General features: G+C 34.7%; 1 protein-coding gene across 2 annotated transcripts in view; it reads left to right on the forward strand.

Annotated features, from left to right (window-relative positions):
* Positions 1-12,159, forward strand: part of osbpl3b (oxysterol binding protein-like 3b) — a 66,805-nt gene that overhangs the window by 38,423 nt on the left and 16,223 nt on the right. For both annotated transcript variants that reach the window (XM_042740842.1, XM_042740843.1), the window contains exons 3-11: positions 289-405; positions 1,435-1,488; positions 2,697-2,810; positions 6,180-6,344; positions 7,430-7,541; positions 7,641-7,744; positions 8,943-9,035; positions 9,419-9,578; positions 11,773-11,903. In XM_042740842.1, the coding sequence (XP_042596776.1) occupies positions 289-405; positions 1,435-1,488; positions 2,697-2,810; positions 6,180-6,344; positions 7,430-7,541; positions 7,641-7,744; positions 8,943-9,035; positions 9,419-9,578; positions 11,773-11,903 (1,050 nt within the window). The remainder of the gene's footprint in view (positions 1-288; positions 406-1,434; positions 1,489-2,696; positions 2,811-6,179; positions 6,345-7,429; positions 7,542-7,640; positions 7,745-8,942; positions 9,036-9,418; positions 9,579-11,772; positions 11,904-12,159) is intronic.

The following is a 12,159-nucleotide window of genomic DNA, read 5'->3' on the forward strand; positions in this document are numbered from 1 at the left end:
CATGATAATTAATTTTATATTATGAAAGCACTATATATCATGAAAAATAATTGAAAAAGTCTATATATTAATTTACTTATATATTAAATAACCATAAAGTCTATTCCATATTAATCTGTCAAGTGACTTCCTCACTTTGTCTTTACTTGTTGACTCTCTGGTTTCACGTTGCATGTTTTTCATCATTATAACAACATTTATTATGAAAATTTTTTCATAGGCACTGAGTTAGAAACACTATACGGTTTCATTGTACAGTGTGTGCATGTATTGAACTGAATTGTACAGGACAGCTGGGAGATTGTGGAGGGTTTGCGTGGTGGTCTTTCCAATATTCAGGAGCCAGAGAAGCAGGCTGGCTACATGCTGAAGAAAAGAAAGTGGCCAATGAAAGGCTGGCACAAGGTATGTAGGAAATAGTCATGCATTAATGCCTCTACCAATGTTTAATCCAAAATATTTTGAAAAAGTGGAATAATTAGATAAATCAGTGCAGAGATTTTCAGATCTGAGTGGATTCGTGCTAATCTGCCTGAACACATTGCGCTCATTATGATGTACTCTCCACTTAAAAAAGTACAAAAATTTGTTACTGGCAAATTTATTTTTTGATTTAATATTCATCGAAAATACTTATTTTCGCAGACAAAAACATTCATACAGAATATGAAAATTATTATTTATAAAAATCACACTTAATCAAATTTTCAAGACAGCATATTAATGTCGGTCAACATAATAATTGTTGGGGTTTTTATAACTTCATTTCACCCTAAATAAAAACTAAATGAGCTATAATATGAAAATTAAGACGTAAGACCTTCATGTTTATTGTGCTGTCTTTTTAAAATATGCATCATCTTGTCTATTTTGGACTTACAACAACAATGAAAACACAAGAAACATTAATAAAACCCACAATAATGTCTGCAGTCATTAAAGCTGCAAATCAACAGAGTAGTTTCTTTTAATTTTTTCAATGATGAGTCCTTTTTGATTTTATTAAACAGGTTAAACCAGAAATTGTGATTTTTGATTAGACCCACATAAAAATGCACTTTAAATAAATGGCACTTCACTTTTTTCAGTGTTGACAATTAAAGCACCCATTTGGTTCAATTTAAGCACAAAAACATGATTAAAGGTGATGTTAGCATTTTTTGATGCATGCAAAAATACTTTCTTCTTTGCCAGTTTAATATTCAGATACAACCCTGAGTAAGCCATTCAAAGGTCTGTTCTCCAAAAATACCCATATTCCCCTTCAACCATACAGTGAATACAAGAATAGACAGAAAAGAGGCATAGCGATACACAGCCTCTCATTCATCAAGAGTGCGTAAGCATCCCCTGAGAGGACATTCATCATTTACCAAATAAATCTGACCCAAATTTCTCCTTTGTCCTCTCCTCTTTGTGCTTCTTTCTTCACAGAGATTCTTCTACTTGGACAAGGGCATTTTGAAGTATGCCAAATGTGCAGCTGATGTGAGTCTAAATGGCCCCACATGTACACACACACACACACACACACACACTCAATCCATTGAAGTAAAGCACTCAGGACTTTTAGTGGTCAGTTCCCCATCGTGTAAGTCTTTACAGAGCACCAGCAATCTTTAGAGGTCCTAACCCTCCATCTTTCTGTCAATATATGTTTCCTGCTGATAAAAGCCTCAAACTGTGGGAATGTAAAATCAAAGTTAATGTCCCCAGGGTTTGATAGCATCATCTAGAGCCGATATTTTGCAAATGTAAAGCGGTAAACTTCATAACAGAAACTGTTATACAACCTACCTTCCCTCATGCCAGTCTGCCCTCCTAAACAGCATTATGAAGTGGACGCTTAGAGCCAGGGTATTAATTTATAATGAATGTACGTATTCAACCTGCCATATATCTTTCAGACGTAGCTGGAGCCTTTTTGGCCTCTAAATCAAGGGCACTAGTTTAATGTGCCTGTGAGAATGGATCATTGACAAGGTTATCCATTAGCAAAATTAACCAGAGCCCTCTTGCATTTAATGCGCTGCAAACTTGTCACCTTTTGTGAAATTTAGCATTTTGGATGCACAATATGCTTATAGAGGGCTATATGCTCACAAATTCTAAATTTAGTGAGTTTATGGGGTAAATGTCTCTTTTGAGCAGGTAATTTTTTATTAATATTTTTAACTAATCAGCGTAGTTATTGACTGGTCAGTTATATGTCAGTATGTAGTTAAAGATACAGTTTTGTTTTCAAGTCAAGTCAAGTCTTTATTTTCTACTTGTCAGTTTTGTTTTGTCAGTACTATTTTTAAAATATAAAATTTCTTTACTTTTTTCAAATATGTATTCCATGATAAATGCTAAAAGATTTATTGATGGAATCAAATGCTTCACAATTCTCATCACTACTTCTATGCCACTCACGCAAACCTATAAAATACTGTAGCCACAGTAAGATGGGATGACTAGGGCTGTTGTATCACTTTGTTGTATTTTTGAAAGGATGCAGTAGATTTCATTATTTGTGGAAAAGCACAAGAGCCAAGAATTCAATTTGAATCTATATTCATTTGAGGTTTAACCAGGAGCAACATATTTGCTCAGTAGTAATTTGAGTACATTGCAACAAAGTAGCATTTGTTGTATTGATATACAAGGTAGGGGTAATATTTATAGGTCAAACCTTCTGTCTGTGCTTTGTGCAGGTCGAGAAAGGCAAGCTCCATGGCTGCATTGATGTAGGGCTGTCCGTCATGGCCATTAAGAAGAAAGCCAAGTGCATTGATCTGGATGCTGAAGAAAACATTTATCACCTGAAGGTATAACAACAATTATAGTATTAGACTGACCTTAAGAGTCAGAATGCTCTGCGGTCACAGGAAAAGCATTAGTGGAGATTGGTGCATACCGTAATTTTGCTGAGGTTTACTGGAACATGTTACATTATGATGGTACAGGAGCTTTGCTTTAGCCTTATGTTAAAGTAGCACTGAGTAGTTATGATTTCTACTATGTGAGAATGCTTTTGAATTGCTCTTGCGGTATACTTTGATATCATACACGATCAGTGTTTGCAGTGCTGTTCAAATCCAGCTCGCCTATGGCCAGTGGTTCAACGCACCAAATGGTTCACCCAATTCGTTCAAAACATGCATTAAGAAATTAAATGCCACATGTGTTGCTCGGAGACAAAAAATTCTGCTTTGTCTTTATATTTTTGTTGGCAAAATTGAGCAAAACAGACAACATTGTGTCTAAAACAACACAATATTAACTTCTTACTACTGAACTGTTGTATAAGATCAGTATCACATTTGCACTCATGTGATATTGCACTTAGCCTATTGCTCGTGTGATATTGCTTAACTATATGATGTAAATATGAGACAAAATCTCAAACGGGCATTTTTGCCCCATGTCTATAATTTTATGGACATTCTAACTACATTCTATAGGCTCCATCACGCAGTGAGTTGTTGCCCTGCCTCATATTTGTATCAATCATACAAATATTTTTAATTTATATAAAAAATTTGTATAGCAATCAACTGTATGAAATGTCAGATGACCCACATAGGTCTGTGGCAGGGCAAGTACGTAAACACAGGTGATAACACAATGCATTAATAATTTTAACATGTTATTTTTTACCGTAATTAATCTAATTAATAACTAGCCCTTACTGTATATACCTGAACAAAATTATAAACGCAACACTTTTGTTTTTGCCCCCATTTTTCATGAGCTGAACTCCAAGATCTAAGACTTTTTCTATGTACACAAAAGGACTATTTCTCTCAAATATTGCTCACAAATCTGTCTAAATCTGTGTTAGTGAGCACTTCTCCTTTGCCAAGATAATCCATCCACCTCACAGGTGTGGCATATCAAGATGCTGATTAGACAGCATGATTATTGCACAGGTGTGCTTTAGGCTGGCCACAATAAAAGGCCACTCTAAAATGTGCAGTTTTATCACGCAGCACAATACCACAGATGTCACAAGTTTTGAGTGAGCGTGCAATTGGCATGCTGACTGCAGGAATGCCCACCAGAGCTGTTGCCCGTGAATTGAATGTTAATTTCTCTACCATAAGCCATCTCCAAAGGCATTTCAGAGAATTTGGCAGTGCATCTATCCGGCCTCACAACCACAGACCACGTGTAACCACACCAGCCCAGGACCTCCACATCCAGCATCTTCACCTCCAAGATCGTCTGAGACCAGCCACCCAGACAGCTGCTGCAGCAATCGGTTTACATAACCAAAGAATTTCTGCACAAACTGTCAGAAACCGTCTCAGGGAAGATCATCTGCATGCTCGTCGGGGTCTCGACCTGACAGCAGTTCATCATCGTAACCGACTTGAGTGGGCAGATGCTCACATTCGATGGCGTCTGGCACTTTGGAGAGGTGTTCTCTTCACGGATGAATCCTGGTTTTCACTGTACAGGGCAGATGGCAGACAGCGTGTATGGCGTCGTGTGGGTGAGAGGTTTGCTGATGTCAAACTTGTGGATCGAGTGGCCCATGGTGGCGGTGGGGTTATGGTATGGGCAGGTGTATGTTATGGACAACGGACACAGACAAATTTTATTGATGGCATTTTGAATGCACAGAGATACCGTGATGAAATCCTGAGGCACATTGTAGTGCCATTCATCCACGACCATCACCTCATGTTGCAGCATGATAATGCACAGACCCATGTTGCAAGGATCTGTTACACATTTTGATGTCAGTATGAAATTGCTGAATATAAAGTTCTAAATAAATAGGCATAACTGTCTAAATCAGAGGTACTGTACTCAAGTTCAGAGGCCACATTTAAACTACATAAAATACGAAAGGCCACACATTACAATTCGCATCATCAGACATTATTTAAGACAATATTTGCAGATTTACTGATTTATGAAATATAGTTTATTACTTATCTAAGACTTGCTTGTCCTTGTTCTACTTAAAATAACACTGAGCATGAATATATATATATATATATATATATATATATATATATATAAAGAGTAAAAATCTGGGGGGAAAATGGATGTAAAGTTTGTTTTGCTATAATGATGCAAAAAAATGCATTCATACTGAAACAGAGTATTGAACAAACACAAAATGCTAAAACTAAAAACATTCTTGAGCAAATATAGTTCACTAATTTCTTTAGAAAGAAGTATTATTTTTCATATTTATATTAGCTCTATTGTATCATTTTATTTTGTTAAATAGATATTACTTTTCTCCCACCATGATTGTGAAAAAAAGACAACTAAACATGTAATTTACTACAGTTTCTAGAAAAAAATTGCTGCACTCTATTTATAGAATACAACATTCAACGAATTGAAAAAAAGGATAAACAATTGATTCATAACTCATAACTTCCTGACTTGCTCATAAATACTTCACTTGTTTCATTTCATTAGGTGAAGGCGAAGTTAGGTGAAGTTATTTTAAATACTAATGTTTTGGAGTAAAATCATGTTATTAAATGTCCTCTTTTGTTGTACAACGAACGCTTCTTGTTTGGGGCGTGCCGCATGGTTAGTTACAGCGCTTGCCGTGCAGAGATTAAGCACCTTTTACTACTGTGATTGTATACATTTAATCAAAAAAATGTCTAATATTTTGAGCGCAAATTGTAATAAAAATACATTAATCTTCAGCATGACGCGGGCCACAAAATCAGTGCAGACTGTTGAGTACCCTGGGTCTAAATGTTGAAAATTATTTGACACTATAGTTTATTATGGTTAATAGTGTTAAATTATATTATATATATATATATATATATATATATAAGCTTTTAGAAAATCACATCCCAAAACAGATTTAGTTTAATAAGAGAAAGCTTTATAAACCCCAACATAGAGTTTTGGTCTGAAATGGAATTCTGCTCCCAAGTAGCCTAGTAAATCCTCATTCCTCTTCTAAAGAGAATCGTTTAAGAGACAAAATAGGTTTCATTGGCTTTAGTTAGTTTTTCTCCAAGTGGATTTTAAACTCTTGATTTCAGGAATAGGAAGCAGGTTTTTCAAATACAAAGTCATGAGGTCAGCCTTCATCTGGACCATTTTAAAGTGCAGCGGCACAATGTCAAGAAAAACAGCTTCTGAATCCTGATTGAGTAGGTTTCCTTCATCCTGAACCTTTATCTGTGGCCTCCTTGTGCTTGCAGATCAAGTCCCAGGAGCTGTTTGATGAATGGGTCTCTAAGCTGCGTCACCACAGACTTTACAGGCAGAATGAGATCGCCATGTTTCCTCACGAGAAAACGCTCTTCCACCCTCATTACCCCCCCACCTCCTCCCCCACGATACCTGACAGTCAGTCCATCAGAAAGGTAACGCCTTGGGACATGTAGAGGCTTTAGATGGAAAGATAAATGTCAGATAAAATGACGATGACTGTGCAAGTGTGCAACTTTGAGAGAATGTTAAAGGACTGTTCAAGGTTAAACACTCTGTCAATTTGTGGCACCTTTCACAAAATAGTCTCTCTCACTATGACTAGTTTATTTAATTTGTCTACCAGTGAGGGAAGGTTACTTTGGAAATGTAATAGGTTACAGATTACAAGTTACTCTATTTAAAATGTAATAAGTAGTGTAACTATTTCAGTTACTTCATTAAAGTAATGCACCTGATTACATTTGATTACTTTTTGATTACTTTTCTAAATTTCTAATGTTTTCAACTGTTAATCATTTTAAAACATGTAAATCAGGCAGGGTTAACCTTACAGTAGTACTGGACACTGATTAATGTTATTTTCTAAATCCTTCATCGCTTGAATTAAGTGGATAATAATTACATTTTAAAGCACGGTCACCATCAATAACTTTGATATCACCATCAATTAACTTTGAGGTTAAATACAGATTTAAAATCATAACTAGAAAAAGTTTGATAGCTGATGATACTGGTTTTGAAATCAAATATGATACTGTTTTGTTTAACTATGACAGGAAACGCTGGCATCTAACAATACCTTGGGAAAACAGTAAATCTTAAAAAATAAAGCATATACTGTACATAAACGCAAATAGGAAATAAAGCAGTTATGCGTGATATTCTGTCCTAAACTCCTGAAACATTGGTGTCTAATGTTTTAGAGCAGTCAATGCAATTTGGGAAAGAAATCAATCAAATATTCAGATGGAACCTCCTTTGTAATCGTTAACATTTTTATAAGTAATTTATAACTGTAATTTAACTACACATTTTTCCTCAGTAACTGTAACTGATTACAATTACACTTATTTTGTAATTAAATTGCCTAAATCCACTACATGTAACTAGTTTCTCCTCAACACTGTTGTCCACTAAATGTATATGCATTTATTACAGGAGTACTTATGTATACTCTTTCTCTCTTTCACCTCGAGTCATTTTCTGTCTGTTTCTGCCTCTTTCTCTCTTTATATAGCGTGCCTCTCTTGCAAAGCAGTCCTCTCTCCACTCGCCGGTATCTTTTACCAGTCAGGCCAAGGTGACCGCCTGGCTCCAGTCTTCTGATGACATGGACAGGTGCACCAAAGGTACACACACACACACCAATTTATGAATCCATCTCACTCTGAAAATGCTAAGTCTGCAGCTTTTTACTGCACAATGTTCTTTGTCTCTCTCTCTCTCAGAACTCTCCGTATGTGAGGCTCAGCTGCTAGAACTGAATCACTTGTTAAGAAGTATGGAGGTGTTACACCGCACCTGCTCCGCCCCAGCCATCAACGCTCTGCAGGTTACATGTCACTCACACACAAAATTATAATAGTAATTATACAATATTTTATTTCTGTTAACTATCAATAATTAAGTCATATTTCAGAAGAGTTAGATAAAGTGTTCTATACATACTGTATCCAACCAATATAAGGATGTATTAAGTTGAATTAGTATTAGCTTGGATTTTTCAAATTTGCTTGGACTAACTTTTTGAAATATTTAATATAGACAAAATGTTTAAAAACTGGAGGCCAGGTTTATTTCCTCAGGCAGTGGTCCAGCTGTGCCTGTGGATGCTGTTAATGTTCTTGCCTGCTGCCCAGCTGACAAACAGTCATTCAGTTGAAAGCACAATTTCAGAAGGATACCCATGATGAGTTTTGCAGTCATAAATCAAATTATTCCACATAACCGCTGTTACAGATGAGCTATAATACATAAAGCTGTTCTTTCATCTGCCAAATGGGCCGCCTTATTTTATGACAATTGCTGTTTACTTTAGCTCCTTTGAATGTAAATATTGTCTTCGGCTAGTTTGCAGCTTTTTTTTTTGTGTCGTCTGGCCGACAAATAATTGAAGAGATCTGGGTGCAAGTACACATTGTTCATTTACATTAATTTACATAAACTGCTGATTTTCTAACAATACAAAGCTGGTTAATCTATCTTTTAAGATGCTGGGCATTAATCCATTTGTTGTCACAGAATTCTTCCTCTTTTTGTTTTTTGCATGTTATGCCCAATAGCCAATAAATGGCCAACATTCTATATTATTTTGTATAAATAAATTAAAAATAAAACACTAAACAACCATAATCAGTCATTAAGTGAATTTGGGCATCACAAAATTATAATGTATAGTATTAAATTTGATATTTATGTCGAGATTTGCTAAAGATTACAATTAATATTAGTTGTTAAATCACTAGTGTGTTTAAATATGAACTTGCTAGATGAGTGTTAGAAGATTGCAAAGCTATATAAATGTAAAAATAGGGGAAATGAGCATGCACAGTCAAATTTTCAATAACAGCCAATATATATCCAATACTGATAAATTAAAACTAAATCTCATATATCTGACATTAACTAATATTTACTGGGGGAATATGTATTGTATATGTATTTGTATATATGTAATATGTAGTGGGGGAATGATAGGAATTAAAAAAAAAAAAATTAAACAGAGTCTCACCCTCTTGCATTTTGTTTAGGCTTCAACGTACGACAGCCCAAAAAAAGAGAAAAGACATCCCAGAAAATGGCGTACCAAGAATTATGGGAAAGACAACAAAACAACCCTGCAGGTGATCCGTGACCTTCTACTTACAGATAATAAAACATAAAACCACCTTTAAAAAGGCTTTGTGTAGCTTACAAGGCAGTTAGGAATCACTCCATGAATACTTTAGATTACTAGAGAGCCATGCATTTTTAATGCTAACGTGATGTTTTATTGAGCTGATTTGCTGACGTATTACATGCATGAATAGTGTGATGACAATGATAGTCACGCCTCGTTTTATAGTCCCTTAAGTATTACACAAAAGGACCATTTAATATTAGTGCATGCAAGAGAAATTTCCTGTCATGTTTTCCCCAGGCCATTTAACTTGCAGTGCTTTCTGTACCAAAATGAATGGTAGCATCATTTACCGTTGACCTGGTATTTTCTCCTAATTTTTTATAGGTTCCGAGTTGTATTTCAGCAGGCTCTATCCGTCTCCATGCATCCAATCCCAACCTTTCTTCAGTAGACCTGACCAATGAGAAGACTTATCATGAACCACTAGACTCTCCTGTAGATGTATCCAAACTGCAGGAAGACTTCTGCCGTGTCGCAAACAACCGTGAGTTCTGCCACAGTAAACTAGTTTTAGTGATGTATCTATTTATTAGAATGATGCACCTCATCATTCTCCCCCAATTCCTACATTTTTGGCTCAGAATGTCTTATTTGCATATAAAATACATATCTTAAGGAGGAAATTGTTTAGGGAAGAGCTAAAACTTGGGAGAATGTGACAGATGTTGATTGCAAATGGATTTTTGTACTTTGTCTTCATGAAGATTGTGAAAATCAGTATCTCATTGTCAGAGAAATTGCCTAGCAGGTCCCTTAGCACAGGTCGAAAGGTTTGATTGGACAGTATTAAAACCTCTCTAATTAGGGTGACCAGTAAGAAAAAAAAAAACTAAAATAGAACAGCATGAGTTTTCTTCCTAGTTCCTGTTGTTGTTTTTTTTTGCTGGTTTGGTGCTGTCCTAGATTATGGACTACTATTGTATTTTTAGTGAATACTGATGACCTAATGTACTATATCTAATCTAGCTGATTAAGCTAGTTATAAACTGTAGGGATGCCAGCGCAGTATTTCATGCAAATCTTTTGATATCCACTGAAAGGATTTGGTGGCTCCGGACCTGCAGACGTGTGAATTGAAAGGGAAAATCCATTATTTTCTGCAGGTCATTGTAAATTAGGCAACATCAGTGACAAGCAAATAATCAAACTTCTAAAGTACAGTACAGAATATATGTTTATTGCTGGTGCTTCTATAATGCTGTTTCAAAAGTTGCTTGACATAAATATCCCTGCTAATACAAGACACATGATACACAGCTTTAAATGTATGTGTTGTTTTGTGTAGTGGTCAAACTCTATGAAAAGATCTTTAATATCTCATAACCTTTTTATATTTGGCCACAGTTAACACCCCAAAGTATGTGATTAATAGTTCAGTTTATATATATATATGTATATATATATATATATATATATGTATATGTATATATATATATAATATATATATATATATATATATATATAGTATATATGTATATATATTGTGTGTGTGTGTATAGTATATATATATATATATATATATATAATTTTTATTTTTTTATATATATATATATATATATATATATATATATATATATATATATATTATTATTATTATTTTTTTTTTTATTTAAAACAAGTCTCCAGTGCTCAAAAAGACTGCATTTATTTGATAAACAAATGCACTAAAAACAGTCATATTGTAAAATATTAATACAATTCAAAACAACTGTTTTCTAGTTCAATTCATTTTTAAATGTAATTTATTCCTGTGATGGCAAAGCCATTACTCCAGGTTTTAATGTCACATGATCCTTCAGAAATCATTCTAATATGCTGATTTGGTGCTCAAGAAACATTTTGTATTATTATCAATGTTAAAACAGTTGAGCTGCAGAATATTTTTATTTTTTTTGTGGAAGCTGTTTTTTTTTCAGGATTCTTTGATGAATAGAAAGTTCAAAAGAACAGCATTTATTTGAAACATCTGGTAACTTTTCATCTGTTTAATGCATCCTTGCTGAATAAAAGTATTAATTTCTTTTAAAAAATAATCACACTTACCCCAAACTTTTAAACAGTAGTGTATATCTAATATTTTCTAAATAGCATATATATGCAGTATTTATATTATTTAGATTTGTCATTTCATTTTAGGTTTCTCATTTAGGTTTTAGTTTAGGTGCAAAAATCTGAGGTTAACCTCCTTGTTTCTATACAACATATTCTATACAACATATTGAAGAAGTCAACTTTGGTGAAACCGTGTTCAACAAGTTGTTTGTTATTTCTGTTAAGTATCAAAGTAATATTAACCTGTTTCTGTTCTAAGCTCAAGTACATGTTTTCACTGTTTACTGCTCACAGTTCCTGTTTCCTTGCTACTATAGCAACGTTTTAAAATCACCCTTACGATCTGCATCTGCGGCAGGTTTTAAGAGGCTAAATAAGCCTCAGACTTGCTCATGTGAAAGGCCCTTCACACTCCTGCTATAATGAAAAATGGAGAACACTTGTACTAAAATACACATTTTTTCTTCCTGACATATGATTCTGAGTTTATTAGGCATTGCATGAATTTGTATACTCCCTCAAATTACAAGCAGGTCGTGTCTCATAAATCATGCATATCCTTAAATGATTTATACAGTATATATTCCTGAAATGATGCTTGACTCTTTTTTTGTGTTTGTTTCCAGTTCATACAACCATGAAATCAGCCCTGTGCATGTTGACGACAGAGAAAGAGAGACTTAAACAGATGCTGGAGCACGAGTCTTGTCCTTCACCTTCGGCCCAGCTCCTGGGACTGAAGAATGCCTTGACTGCTGTACGCACACACACACACACACACACACACACACACACACACACACAAACATACACACACATTTCCTCTCTGTGCATTTCCTCAGACTCAATGCTATTTACTAACAATCGTTCAATTTCTTGTCTAAACTTTTCTTTAAAGCATTGCATGCAAGCAGAGCTCTTGTTTGGTGCTGATGTAAACGTGCAGCTCTTATATCAGTTTATGAATGGCCAAAGTATAAGCCAATATTTAGATGTGCTTTTTAATAAAGTGC

Source organism: Cyprinus carpio, chromosome B16 (genome assembly GCF_018340385.1).
Source record: "Cyprinus carpio isolate SPL01 chromosome B16, ASM1834038v1, whole genome shotgun sequence".
NCBI classification, from domain to species: Eukaryota; Metazoa; Chordata; class Actinopteri; order Cypriniformes; family Cyprinidae; genus Cyprinus; species Cyprinus carpio.